This window comes from Onychostoma macrolepis, chromosome 06 (assembly GCF_012432095.1).
Source record: "Onychostoma macrolepis isolate SWU-2019 chromosome 06, ASM1243209v1, whole genome shotgun sequence".
Taxonomy (NCBI): Eukaryota; Metazoa; Chordata; class Actinopteri; order Cypriniformes; family Cyprinidae; genus Onychostoma; species Onychostoma macrolepis.
The window spans coordinates 11,399,283-11,415,041 of NC_081160.1; the positions used below are offsets into that span (position 1 = coordinate 11,399,283).

General features: G+C 37.1%; 1 protein-coding gene across 4 annotated transcripts in view; it reads left to right on the plus strand.

The window, feature by feature from the left end:
* The window catches only part of lhfpl4a (LHFPL tetraspan subfamily member 4a), an 83,679-nt gene that overhangs the window by 26,324 nt on the left and 41,596 nt on the right, over positions 1-15,759 (plus strand). For 3 of the 4 annotated variants that reach the window (XM_058779395.1, XM_058779396.1, XM_058779397.1), the window contains exon 1: positions 11,148-13,427. The exons of the other annotated variant lie outside the window; for it this stretch is intronic. In XM_058779395.1, coding sequence (XP_058635378.1) covers positions 13,022-13,427 — 406 coding nt within the window. In that variant the 5' untranslated portion in view covers positions 11,148-13,021. Of the gene's footprint in view, positions 1-11,147; positions 13,428-15,759 lie in introns of those variants that run through there. 4 annotated transcript variants of the gene reach the window in all.

Genomic DNA, 15,759 nt, shown 5'->3' on the forward strand with positions numbered 1-15,759 from the left:
CACCATGCTATAGGCTAGCCTATGCCTGATATAAAATAACAAATAACTTACACAAAGTTTAACCCTTGTGCGGTCTTCATTTTGGGTTGTGCACTTATGGTCTTTGGGGTCTCTGGAGACCCCAGGCAACAAAATGTAATTTTGTAGCAAAATAGTTGGGGTTTTTTTAAACCAGTGTAATTTTACTCTGTTTATTCATGTTTTTACTCCACATTTGTGTAGTTTTTGGAGGATTTATGATATTTTTTTAAATTTATATAAATAAATTAAAAAATATTTTTTATATAGGTTTTTACACAAAAACAGCTTTTATGTAAATTTCACTTAATAAAGACCCACATTTCTAACTTTCATTCATGGGGATAACATGGATCATTTGACATGGTTTAGTGTAAAATTTTTGTCCATATTTTGGAAATTGCAGTTTCAAAAGTAAAAATTATCATTTTTACCACTAGATGGCTGCAGAGCTCCACTATTTACTATTTGCTATTTGACCAACTGAAAGATATCTTTTCACAGGTTCACACTTAAAATTATATGAAAAACAGATGATTGAAATAAATGATAAACTCTAAAGACTCCAGCCTTTCTCTTTGTAACATCTTGTTGAGGTTTGATTCAAATCTTAATGTAACATTATTGAAAATTAGATTTTTTTTTTCAGTTCTAAAAATGCAAAACTTTGACAAAAATCATTTTTATTGTTTTAATTGTGATTTCACAATATGTAGATATGAATCCAACTGAAAAAAACTTGTGAAAAGATATCTTTCAGTTGGTCAAATAGCAAATAGTAAATAGTGGAGCTCTGCAGCCATCTAGTGGTAAAAATGATAATTTTTACTTTTGAAACTGTAATTTCCAAAATATGGAAATATGGGCAAAAGTTTTACACTAAACCATGTGAAATGATCCATGTTATCCCCATGAATGAAAGTTAGAAATGTGGGTCTTTTATGAAGTGAATTTTACATAAAAAGCTGTTTTTTGTATAAAAACCTATATAAAAATGTATTTTAATTTATTTATATAAATTTACAATATATCATAAGTCTTCCAAAAACTACACAAATGTGGAGTAAAAACATTAATAAACAGAGTAAAATTACATTTGTTTTAAAAAAATATATATTTTGTTAAAAAATTACATTTTGTTGCCTGGGGTCTCTAGAGACCCCAAAGACCATAAGTGTAACTTTTTTTTTTCACACTAACATAAAATCAAGAAATCATTCCAATTTTATTTTTTATTTGTAGATCTAGAAAGTGTTGACGACCGTACAAAGTCTCATGCCATTTGGAAAAAGAGAACATTTTTTTTAAATTTAGCAAACTTCATTTGCGGGTCAAAAAGACCCCGAAGAACGCACAAGGGTTAAATACATATACAAAACTAAAAATCAGTAAAGAATGAGGAACAAATAATTATGAAACATAGAACATTTATTAGCAAAACCAATAAGAAAGTTTGGAGGCACGGACAGCATACACACCTTGATGTAAAATAATGGAGGAAAAAATCAAATAAAATACACAGTTTAAATAAAATAAAAATCAGCTATTTTTTATTACTATAAAAAAAATCAAAACGACGGTGGGGGACGGTGCCGCGGTGGGCAAGTGACGTAACTGGTGTTGCGGCTTAACATGGTATCACCGCCAACACCGTCTATCGCAGCAAGCCTAGTGCGGAGTTCTGCAAGCTTGTGAATCCTCTCATTATATAATACCGTGTAGATAAGATGTAAATAAGAGATTCATTGTGCAGAGAGCTTTTATTATTAAGGTAGCTTAATATGGCTTCAGGAACAGCATCAGGTTGACTAATTATTTAGGCTACTTAAGTTGTGAAGGGGTGATAGTTACATTAAATAATAATTATAGCTATAATGAGAGAGAGCTAGCGAGCAAAATAAGGGTTACGCATAAAAGAGCATTATAGTTATTGTGTTGGGGCCCCATACCTGAAATTTGCTTAGGGCCCCCAAATCAAGTCCGCCCCTGATGATTAGCATGGTAGGGTAGGGTCTAGAACATCATCACGCGGTAGATCTTTCTTCAGGGCTGTAACCTTCCCAGTCAATAAGGCATACGAGTGAGCCACCACATTGCTGTGAGTTGAGGACAGAGCATACCGTGTAGATGGGATCCCGGTCTAGCTCAATTGGAGGAGGCACCTCAGCTGTGTCAGACCCTGTGGGAGAAGAGAAAACTGGTGAGGTTTTAGCAGAGACACATATAGGAACAATTCTGAAATGTGAGGGTAGTTTCAGATGGTAAGTGATGGGATTGATCTGTATTGAATGGTTCAATGTATCTGGGACTCAGCTTCAGCCAGACCTTCAGACCAGGGAGATAGGTAGTTGTTACTGTATTGCAAATGTCAGCCTGGCTCTTGTGCCTCTTAACTGCCCTTTGCAGATAGACGTGTGCTGAGTCCCAGACCCTCTAGCTCTCCTGGAACCAGTGGTTGACTACTGGCACTTCTGACGGTTCCAGGGGAAAGAGGGGTGGCTGGAAGCCGAGTAAGCATTGAAAGGGTGTTAGGCCTGTGGTGGACTAGTGAAGAGAGTTTTGAGTGTACTCAGCCCAGGGAAGATACCTGTTCCAGTTGTGTTGGTGGCCATAGCAATACAGTCTCAGGAAGCATCCAGTCTCTTGTATATTCCTCTCCATCTGCTTTTTCGACGGGGAGTGGTAGCCGGATGTTAAACTCACTGATGCATAGGAGGCAGAAGAAAGCCTTCCAACCTCTGGAAACAAACTGAGATCCACGGTCAGGAAAAAAAAAAAGTCTTCGGGTAAACCGTAGTTTCGGAACAAATGATTAAATAGGGCTTCTGCAGTTTCCAAGGCAGAGGGCAGTCCTTTTAGTGGAATAAGGTGATAGGCCTTTGAGAAACGGTCTATGACCACAAGAATACAGGTGAAGGAGTCAGGACTTCCCAGCGGAGCAGGTTTGGCGAGGGTAGCCTTTGGTCATCTAGGGTCCATTGGATGGGACTGACGATGACGGCTGCAGGGAGAATGGGCTCTGGTAGACAGTTGGATTAGTCAGGGGCATGGATTCGGGAAAGTGCATCAGCTTTTTGATTTTTTTGTTCCTGGGCGACAGGTCACAGTGAAGTTAAACTGGATGAAGAACAATGCCCATCTGGCCTGACGAGGGTTCTGATGCTGCTGGTGACCAGGACAGAGACTTAGGCACAGAAGGGAGGTGAAAGGAGATAAGGTGCTAAAGTTGGCAAAAAAGCGGAGATAGAAATTAGCGAAGCCAAGAAATCATTGGAGTTCCTTAATGGAAGTGGCAATGGGCCACTGACGAACTGCGTCCACTTTCTTCTGGTCCATTTGTATACCCTTGGCATCGATGATGTAGCCCAGGAACTGAATAGAGGAATGGTGAAATTCACATTTTTCCAGTTTAAGTTACAGGTGATTCTCCTTCAGTTTCTGGAGGATCTACACAATGTGGAGGAGATCAGTATGTTGTCAGTGTAAATGATCACAAAATGATGCAGGTACTCCCAGAAAACCTCTTTTACGAAGGCCTTTAATACAAAGGGGGAGTTAGCTAGCCTGTACGGCATGACAGTATGTCAGGTAAGCCTTGCACACAAGCGAGAGACGAGACCAGATGGTTAGGTGCCTGTGAGTGTGGGTTTATAAGTGGATCAGTTAATCAGAGACAGGTGTAGGGAATCAATACTGAATTGGAACGAAGAGGTGGAGCTGTAGGGTCTGGCGCTGACAGAATGGCTGGATCCATGACAGTATGAATGTATCTCTCACTGTCTTAAAAGTTCAGATGGTATTTTCTTTTTATCTTACCTCCGTATAATGCATATTAAATTAGTGTTTACAGCGGTAACCGAGGAAGTGCCTTATCACTGCTGTTCCATAGTGCCACCTACCGTCACAGTGAATTTGAGCTCGCATTCAGCCAGTCTGCTGTTTTTGTTTGTGCAGATATGTTTCATATAGCATTGTTTCACAAAGCTAAAGTCAGACCATTGTGTTTTTGTTTCAAATTATGAAATTATGCAATCTAATTTAAATCAAAACTGTTCTTGTTTTTCTTTGTTTGGATCCTGATTTAAATGAAGTGGTTGGTTGCCTTTAATTTAAAAAAAAATGGCTACAGTTGGGCCTGCAATAGAGCAAATAAACCTCTTCATGTACTCGTGTTTACATTTTTTCTTGTCTCTTGCTTAAAAAAAATAAAATATGCCTGTTTGCTTGTAAAAAATTGGTAATTGGAATAGGCTTGGGCGGTTTCCAAATTTTGATACGGTCAAACCTCCTCCCTATTTTACCTCGGTATATGGTATTACCGTGAATAATAAAAAAAATTATGACATAAGGCTCAGACAGTGTCACCAAACTGTTGGCTTCTGCCTAAACCGTTCAGAAACTGAATACCAAACACTAATACTGAAACAATAACATGCACAACAATATTAACAACTTTTATTAGCAACAAATAGCAGTTTAGAAAAAAGTGCAAATACAACAGTCAAACAGAATTAAATTAACATAAACATCCATATTATAAAAAGTATTGCAAAGCGGCTGTCGGTGGACCTAGATGTTGTTGGTCCTGCATCGGGAGGCGTTGAAACTGTTGCACCAACCTGATCTCACAGAATTCCGTGTAATGTTCACGGACTTAATTAACCTCCGAATCTGTGGTGGCATCACGGAATCGCCGAAAATTCCGTGATGGGCTCACAGAAGGCACCAGCCGTGGTCCATGCGGATTCACTGGTTCAACACCAGCGCTGCATCGTACCACGTAAAAAGAGTGACTCCGATGCAGTTATACTTTCACCGGAGTACCTGACCCCACCCCTACCCTAAACCTACCCAGTTCTGAACAATAATGATGACGATAAATTTCCCAGTATCGCGTCGGCATGTTGATGCTAAGGGTTTCCGTGCGTGGAGCACGGCTGATGCCTGTCACTGACTTACATTGGTATCACTTCTGTGAGTCCATCACAGAATTTTTTCTGTGAGCCCATCACGGAATTTTCGGCGATTCCGTGATGCCACCACAGATTCGGAGGTTAATTAAGTCCGTGAACATTACACGGAATTCTGTGAGATCATGGTTGCACTGAGTGAACTCGGGTCCATCCTCGCAGCAGTGTGAGTGGATGGTGGTTTCGTATATGCGACCTTAGGTTCGAGGTATTTCCATCTCTCGCGGTCACCTTTTGTTGCACAATTTGCAAATTGCCTCGTCCGTGTTACCGCCTCTCCCTTCTCGTTCGGTCGAAACCGAAATACTGCCAAACTGCAGAAGTTGTGTTCTTTTCGAGACCAGGTCACTTGGTGCGCGACTCGCCATCTTTCCCCCTCTCTCTCTTTCTCCTCCACGCTGTCACGTGATGACAACCAAGCATACGCATTTTTAGGCATTAAATAAATTATATTTAATATATATCCTCGTCTCCTATATAAGTGCATTGTTTTTTATGACGGTATAACGGTATTGAAACTGATACCGTTGCTATTTTTAGATCCCGCGGTATACCATATTACCGTATTACCGCCCAAGCCTAAATTGGAATTGGCCATGAAAAATAAAGATTGGTGAATCCCCAAATTTATGAATGTTAGAAATTAAGGAATTAGTATTGCAATTTTACAATGTAATGTAGAATAAATAAGAATAAAATTTGAATAAAATATTGCAGCAGCTCTAGGTAGTTAATGTGTCAAGTGTATGTTCCTGTTTAGTTTCCTGTTTTTTCTTATTTGGTCATGTTCCTGTGTTCCCTGATTAGTTCATTCTGTTCCACCTGTGTCTGGTTAATTATCTCGTTGGTTTCCTATTATTTAAGCCCTATGTTCTCCTAAGTTCCTTGGTCCTGTATTATCTTAAGTTAATGTGTTTGTGGTTGTACGTTCTCCTAGTGATTCTCCTGTCTCCTGAGTTTAAGTTTACATTAAAGACTGTTTATTTTGGGATATCTCCTGCGTTGTGCACTTATCTACAGCCACTAACCGTTACATAATGTCTTTTTTTTATTGCAATATTCTTATTTTTATTATATGTATAATTCACATTATGTCATAAAGCTATGCAGTTTCTGTGTGAATGATGAGAGGTGGATGCAAGGGGCACCAGCTAAAATCTTGCCTAGGTCACCAAATTTGTCCTGGTAGTCCTGCTTGGAACACGTATTTGTAGTATTGACAAAAGTAAATTTTTATAGTTTGTGTGTGCATATATATTCATATATTTAATTCAAAATATCAAATAATTGTTTCTTAGTACAGATATATTTACATTTCAGCTGACTTCTTTGAGTGTGAAATTCTGGAATTTGTCTTATGTTTACTGGTTAATAATTGAAATATCAGCAGCTGGTACAATAGATTTTCAAATTAACAAATGTATGTAATTGTAGGTCTAGTGAAACTGTTGCATGGTTCTGCCATCATATGTAGAAGTAAACAACTATGGTATGACAGACTTTCCACAAAAAAGACAAAGGTCATTGTTTTTATATTATAGCTAGGCCTACTTATAATTACTTATTTAGTGTTATATATTTACTTAAGTGCAATGTTTTGTTTTTTGTTTTTTTGTTTTGCATTTGTTGTAGTTGTTTTTATAGTGTCAAAAGATTTTAAAGAGTGAGGATCAATGCAGTAGCATAGTCAGTAATTCTGTCTTTTTTGGTAATTAATAATATTGTACACATTTTTAAAGTGGAATGGTCTATGTGTTTTTTCGGAAATATCTCAACTTGTATGGCAAGTTTCAGGTGTACATTTGCTTTGGAATAAACCTTCGGTCAAAGTCAATGTAAAAAAAATAAAAATAAACAACTTTATTTCTTTCACTCTATAGTGATTAAAAATAAATGCATTGAAAAATGAATAATGTCCTGCCAGAAAATAACCAGTACCTTTACTGACATTTCCTTTAAACCTTAAAACACAATACAAAGAAATGTGCAATTAAAAACACAGGTCCAAAAAAATTTTTTTTTAAATCAATAAAGAAAAATTCCTTCATATTAACATGGTACATACAGTACATAAATTGCAGGTAGTTTACTGCAGTAAAAAAATGCACAAAATGAATTCTGTTAGGAGTGTCCAGCTGTTGCTGTAGAAGACCCAGGCCAGAACTGTAATAGAGAGCACTGTAAAAGAACATTTAGGATATCTAATCCTGAACTAAACTGCATATGCTCAGCCTCGGTCATTGTTTTACTGAACAGGTTGATGTGTGGACATCTGGTCAGAGCGTATGTATGTGTGTGTGTGTGTGTGTGTGTGTGTGTGAGAGAGAGAGAGAGACTGAGAAGTTTGCTTGACTGCTGTTTGCTGAATCATGCCAACTTTGCCAACTCCAATTAATTCTTAAGACACTCTGAATATTTTTCTTCCTTACTTGATTCCATAGCCAATTTTTTTTTTTTGTTTTCTGCCAGGCAAGAAAATTGTTTTTTATGTTCTTATATTCATTATATTATATTCATTACAGCTTATATTCATTATACTCATTAAAGCGTGTGAGAAAGCTTTAAGTGTTGTAATCAAAGGGTTTTTGCTTAATGCGTGGGGTTTTCTTGGGTGTCACTGTCACCACAGAAATTACACACTTCAGCTTCATAAGCCACAAGAACAAGCTGGAGGGAATATAACAAAATTAAAGAAACATCTAGAACAAATGTTTAGACTTACTATTTATGTTTGGTTATTGCAGAATGGATGCTGAAAAATTTCAAAAACTAAAACTAATCCATATTAGTCCACAAGGTGGGCTTATTCGATAGGTGGTTTTAACCCAAGTATGTGATAGGAGTGGGGAGAAGGATAATAATAAACCTTAGGAGACAAGGTACATCATATTTTCTGAATTTGTTTTTGAATAAACATTGACGGATAAAGTGATGGACCTATGGAGTGTGAGTGGTAGAATGATAGAGGGATAAAGCAAGACCAGTAGAGTGATGTAGAAGGATAGATGAGAGAATAAGAAAAGATGTACATGGATAAAGCGTGAAAGAGCAGCAGATTAACCAAGAAACAGATGAGCATTGTCTCCAAGAACTCACAGATGTACTGTCTTTGATGTTCACAGAAAGAAATAAAACAACCTCTGAAAACTAAATTGCCAGCCTAATCTCTCCAAGCCAGTTTTTAGATTTACACATCATGATCCCCACTTCCAGGCCAGGAGAGGTCACCAAGTCAGCCCCACACCCTCATTCACTCATTCAGCCTCATTTGTTTAATAATCCGGGTATCATGCCTCATTTCTCTTGCCACAATTGGTGAAGAATGCAGGCAGAAATGGTTGAGTGAAAGGGTAAAGCCCAAGTATACTTTGGTTTTTATGCATCCAGGTTTGGTTCTCAAACCTGTCCTGGAGTACCCCCAGCCCTGCACATTTTGTATGTCTCCCTCATCTATCACACCTGATTCAACTCGTCAGCTCATTAGTGGAGACTGCAAGACCTGAAGTGGGTCAGATATAGGGAGACATACAAAATATGTAGTGTTGCGGGTACTTCATGGAGAGGTTTGAGAACCACTGCACTAGTGTATGCGCAGTCCAGTATTTCTAACCTTGCAAACTCTATATGCATAGAGCCCACATGCGAATGGAAATTTAATTAATTAATTAATAAGCATAGTTGTAGCTCTTAATGCATTGACCACCTATGTTTGTGTACATGGTCAAATGGTGTTCACTTTGAAAGGTTGTAGCATACAACCTGACCGATATCCAAGTCTGGCTAGCAGGATGTACTATACATCATTCCACTTCGCCCAACCTGTTAGACTTCAGCAGTGCCATCAGACTCTCCCAGCCATCACTTCTAATTGATCCCTGTGACCTGCATACACAGAAATACCAGGTATGTTCTTTCTGCCGAAGCCCTTCTCTGAAGTGCCTTGTTCCTGGTCTATGGAGGAAAGGTTACTTCAAGTTCTTCCAGTGCCACTTCTGCTGGGACTAGACTGGCATGGGGTATAAGCGGCTGTTGGTGGTTCCACAAACAATGATGCAGGCAATTATCATGCTGACCCATTCTCGTTCCATGATGGAGTCAGTCTGATACAAAAAAATAATAAAAATCTGAGTCTGTGCCCCATTATATACTACGCAATTTCCTGTGAAATCTTTCTACTTCAGCTGCCCAAAATCTGCAGACTGGCCCTGAATTTCGACAGAATTGACTCATCCTGATTATAAATTTGGGTTCTTTGCAAGTTGTAGATTTTTTATTTTTAGTTGTCCCAGGGAGCTGATCTCCAGCAGATGGTATAGTTCAATGGCATCTTGTTGGAGATCCCCTGGTAAACCCATGTTATCACTCATGACATCTGATGGGCAGCATTTTAATTCAATGTAAAATATGTGTTTAAATTACTTTTGAACATAATTTGTATTTGCTTGACAGAAAATAGTCTTAACATAGTGTGAATTAAAAGTCTAAATTAAATCTGTTCAGATAAACCGATTGTGAACCTTCAGAATATGTGGGTTAAACAAACCGCTCAGTTCATTGATTAATTTTGCAATGTGTTTGAACTTCGAAATGTGGTTGAGTAGACTTTTAATAGATGGATAAAAATGATGACAGTATTAAATCTTCATTTGTGTTTAGAAGATGAAGAACAGTTGGGTGTGGAACAATATGAGGGTAATGAATAAATGATAACAGAATTTTCATTTTCAGATAAGCTTTAAATTTGATATATGTGACCCTGGACTATGGAAGTTTTTTCCTAACAAAATTCAAATGCCTGAAAAGATCAAATAATAAATCAAACTCTCAAAACAACTACTCAAATGATAAATCAAATGCTCAAACTATCAAATGATAAATCAAACTATCAAAATGGCTTCTCAAATGAGAAATCAAATGCTCAAATGTATTTGATATTTAATTTTCATGATCAACTCAGTATAAACCTGTCATAATTAAATGATAAATAAAATGTTCAAACTATAAATCAAATGCTCAAACCAACATCGCAAACGGCAAATCAAATGCTCAAGATTGTTTGCTCAAACGGAAAACGAAAACGGCCATTGATAAATCAAATGCAAATGACGAGTGCCAATCAACTAGCGTGGGCGGAGCTTTAAAAAACTTCCATACTGGACCACAAAACCAATCTTAAGTCGCTGGGGTATATTTGTAGCAATAGCCAACAATATGGGTCAAATTATCGATTTTTCTTTTATGCCAAAAATCATTAGAATATTAAATAAAGATCATATTCCATGAAGATATTTTGTAAATTCCCTACTGTAAATATATAAAAACTTCATTTTTGATTAGTAATATGCAATGCTAAGAACTTCATTTGGACAACTTTAAAGGCGATTTTCTCAATATTTAGATTTTTTTGCACCCTCAAATTCCAGATTTTCAAATAGTTGTATCTTGGCCAAATATTGTCTGATCCTAACAAACCATACATCAATGGAAAGCTTATTTATTCAGCTGAATGTGGAAATCTCAATTTTGAAAAACTGACACTTAAGACTGGTTTTGTGGTCCAGGGTCACATATCTGCATATGTCCTTAATGTCAGTAAAGAAAAAATTACTAACTGCTGTTGAATAAATACTGAAAAATACTGAATAAAATTTTTTAAAATATAAATAAAATAAAAGCATGGTTAAAAACATAAATAAAATAATTAATACAGTGAGGACTGTGTTTTTGGATAAGTTTGTGTTGCTAAACACAACTGGACTGCAACTGTGTTGAAAGGATTGTAGTGTGTAAGGAGAATATAAGTCGTTTAAGGAGGAGAAAGGACTTCTCTTTCTCTTATACTAAATATGAACTCTTGCGCTACTGTAATGTCAATCGTTACAATCGTTCTCTTTACATCTTCATATGGTTGTTTGTAAAAATCTAGCAAAATAGTTTACTATGTTGCATGTATTGTTCCAGAAAAAGGCATCTACTTATTAGATTATTTATTAGACTACTTATTCAATTTTTGTATTTTCAAATGATAAATTACTTTTATTTTAAATACATTTCTTGCACCAATATTTTGTATTTGAATCTATTAGTGTACTTTTTTTTATTGCATTTGTTCCCATCTCTGAGAATCCCTACAGGAGTAGTCATCAGGCAGCAGCTCTTTTGAGAAAGACAGACTAACAGTCCTTTCTCAATACTACTGTTCCTATTGCTTCCTGTCTCTCTTCATGCTGCCCTGTCAAATTAACCCTTGTGTGGTGTTCATATTTTTGTTACTCAGCCAGTGTTCGTGGGTCTGGTGGACACGTTGCAGTTTTGGGTTTTTAGTTCAACACAATCAAAAATTATATGTTAAAATACTCAACACATGTTTATATAAATACTAAACAGCATATATGGTCAAAATTTGCCCTTTACCTTTGTTAGATCACATTTATGAATTAAAGGGCAGAAACACAAAATTCACACTCTTGACTCTCTCTCTCTCACACGCACACACACATAGAAACACACATACAGTATATATCCTATAATAGCAGGCCCAGACAACAGGAGTACAGAGTGAAGGTACACAGGACCTAAAATTTCCACTTTTTTATTAGCCTCGGTTCCAGTGGACCTGAATATCCTGTATGTAATATAAATGTGTATGGGGGTGTACAGTGAGTGGTCATTGGAAATTTGTTCTGATAGCCTATGTTCTTTAAAGAAAATGAGCCAAGGCCAATGAGTCCGAGTTTGAAAAAATAATTAATCACGTCATTTTTCTTTTGATAAAACACTGGCAAATGTCCAGACGTATAAAAAGGACTTAAAAAGAAAAATCAGCATCATTGAAAGCTTGAATAGAATATCAATCTATTGACCTAATAAGAATTTCTTGGGTGCATTGATTCAAAAGTTAGATCAAGTGATTGCAAAAATAAACTAGAATCATCTACAGGCATTTATTCTATCTGAAAAAATGTGTTGTGCAAAGAAATGATAAAACACAGTATTACATTTCATTAGGGAACAAATTTGTAATTTGTGGTTAAAATATAAAGACAAAAATTGGTAAGATTTGATGCTGAAAGCACCGAATGCAATTATGAATAAAAAGATAAGTCACGCTTTTGGTTTTTGCCACCGATCGCTGATAACATCAGTTCCTGGCATGTCTTCTAGCGTAGATTATGCTAAAATAAAAAGAGCTATACAGATATAAACGAGCTCTGTAAAGCGTATGAAAACAATTACAGTTACTACTTTGTATTGACTCATGATAAAGGGGCGTGTAATTATTGAAATTTCTGCAATATCCAAAATCGTGTACGCGCATTCACCGGCAGCTCTGAACATCACCAAAAGCGTGTGCGCGCAAAGAAGAAATAGCCTAACAGGACAACGGAGACGCGGTGGCTTGGAAAGGAAAGACAAATACCTAAACTGCTAAACGGATTGCCCTCCTGAATGAAATTCAGATGTTTTTGTCGACGGACACATACAGGTTATCATTACAACAATGTGCGACGCCTCTCGCTGATGTTCCAGATTTCGTTACATCTGCTCTCGCTCGTCTGCGGAAGATCCATCATTGAGATCTTGACAGCATTACAGCCGATGAGAGGTGCACCGGATATACTATTTATACCCAGACACACTGAGCAGCAATAATGCGTTTTGTCGATTTTGTCATAGACATTTGTTTTGCAATGTAATTTCAGTCGTCTCGCCTGCTTTCTAGAAAGGAGGTGGAAAGGAACAGAACGGGGTTTTTTTTACCGAATGCATTATCATAACAAACCTCCCATCAATTATTTAATTGATTCATGGTCAATTCTGGTGTGACAGAAAGACTGGCAAATCAAATCAAGGACGGATACCAATTTACTGCTTCAAATCAGATCAAATCTTTATTTATCTCCAGTCAGTGGACTCGCGGCAGAAGCGCATTTCTGAGGGTACCGGTGGGGTAGATAGGGGGAGATAGAGACGCCGGAAATAGCAGAAACAAATCACAGGAGAGTAGACGGTTGGGAGCAAGCGAGAAAAAAATGCTACCTTCGCAAGAAGCCTCAAAGATTTACCATGACAACTATATGCGTAACTCTCGAGCCATCGGTGTCCTGTGGGCCATCTTCACCATCTGCTTCGCCACCATCAACGTGGTAGTCTTCATCCAGCCTTACTGGATCGGGGACAGCGTGAGTACACCACACGCCGGTTACTTCGGGTTGTTCCATTACTGCGTGGGCGACGGTAACTCGAACCGGGAGCTGATTTGCCAGGGAACATTTTCCGACTTCAGTTCCATCCCGTCCGGCGCGTTTAAGGCGGCCTCTTTCTTCGTGCTGCTGTCCATGGTGCTCATTTTGAGCTGCATCGGTTGTATGGCGCTCTTCTTCTTCTGCAACACCGCCACCGTCTACAAAACCTGCGCTTGGATGCAGCTGCTTTGCGGTGAGTATTGTTTTTTTTTGTTTTGTTTTGTTTTAAATTATTCTGAAGGTTTTTGTGGGAAATAGATACATCTAGAATACGCCATAATTTACCTTTAGTCACTTTCCCACAAAACACATGTAAACGATTGATGTAAAAACTGATGTCTGATGCTTGTTTATTTGAATGGAGCTCATTGTGGGTGCGTGTATTTTCAGTGGGTTCAGTAAAGCTGTTTGTCAGTGATCATGATGCCTTCATGTTGCCTTGTTAGCGCATAGGAAAATGTTATACATACATACATTTATTTATTTTTTAAATGCCTTTTGTGATGGAATATTACACAATGTACGGTAGGCCATTTCTCACTTTTTTATACAGAACAAAACAGGTGGTGACCAAAATCAATAAAGCTCTTTTGTGTTTTCTGTGCACTTAATGAATTTATGTATGTTTGATTCCCATATCAATATAAATTCCCATACGACAGTGGTCTGCTTTCCTCTAGAACACAAGTAATCTACTATTAGCCTACTGTTTACTATTCCCTGGAATGGGGTAATTTAACTTTCTGGGGGGGAAAGTGTTTGCCTGTGCAAAAGAGTTCATCATGATGTAGGTGGTTGCTAGGTATTGCTATGTGGTGTTACAGTATGTGTTATTTTTAAAAGTAAAAGAAGAAGAAATAACTGTGATGTCTAGATGGAGAAAATCTTGAATGGATGCAAAAACAGCTGGGTGAACCTATCCTGTTGGAAGGCACATACATAAATATCTCTATATGCCAAATATTATTTAGTTACATTATGTTTAATACTAGTCAAGTATTAATTGACAAATTATTGAAATGATTTAGCCTACTGGTTTTGATAATTTACTTTTATATTGATTAAATTGCACTATTTGGAGTTAGAGGTAAGCAGAAATTTAATACATGTATTGAAAGTCCACATTTTGATAGCTTTAATTCATTTTAATGAATTGATAATTATTTAGGTTTAGCAAGAGTGACATTTGATTTTGAATTTCAGTGACTGAAACCCTTAATGATTACAGCATAGGCTACTACAATTTTACCAACATTAGCAGTGCTGCATGTGAAGTTTACAACAAGGTTTTTTAGTGGTTATATGGATTATTGTGAACCCCGATGTTGTTGTTTTTGACTCTAGTGTCTGTTTACTTTTACTTGATGGAAAAGAATGGGTATGAGTTTCTTTCCATTATGTTTTTCTCCTCATACACATTTTTTCTCTCTTTTTGGAGACCATAATGCTAATTTGCATGGTGGCTTTGACAGATAATTTGTTACAACAAATACAGCTGTGTAGTACACAACCATATGCACATTCACACAAAGTTAAACACTTACAACACCTAATCATTTTCCTGTTCCCACATTAGGCTGTAACCTTTTGTATGGCTTCTATACAATCTGTTATCTGTTAAATGCCATGCCTGCAGGGAGCTGTTATTTATTGTGCCTGCAGTGCTGTGAAAACATCTTTGTCCCCAATTTCTCAGTTTGTACACATTTATTTGTGGATTGTGGTACTGTGTGGTAGAGTAGCTTTGATGGTTAAACTGACACAACTGTTTGATGCAGAATTATTCAGGAACTCTCTAGAACCCTAGAGCAACATCCAAAGATCAGGCCTCTCTTGCCTTGGCAAAGGTCAGTAAACATGACTCTACCATCAGAAATACATTAGGTTTAAAATGGGATTCATGGTGGAAACCATTGCTCACCAAGAAAAACACGAAAGCTTGTCTCATGTTGGCTAAGTAGCAGCTGGATGATCCTCAAGAATTCTTGGACAATGTGAACAAATTGTGATCCATTCAATTCTAAAAGCATAGTCAAAAAACAACAACAACAAAAACAACAGTCAAAGCAATGACATACTACAGAAATATCAAAATCTGCCTTATCTGTCTTGTTGCCAAAGGCTATTTACACTTACTATTTAGCTATTTAGCTAAACAAAATTACAAAAGAAACCCATTAGCTAAAAGTTGTGCCCTTCCTGAACCTTCAAGGACAAGTTTATTGATGAGTAGGTTAAATATGGTTAGGGTTAGAGACAGGTGTACGGGTGGGCTTTAGGGGCAGGGGTAAGCAAGTTCCCACTAAGGCAGCATCCATTAAATTAAATATAATGAAGCAGTAAATTATAACAAATACAACAGGGTTTCAAGATCTTAGACTCCAAATAATATACATAACCATAAGTGGCAATAATCGGGGACCAAGCATGCTTTTGGAAGTAAAAATTGTGTTCTTAAATGTGTATCCAGATATAATTCTTATAATCCTTTTATGATATCAAAGATGTCCTCTTTCTGATATAAT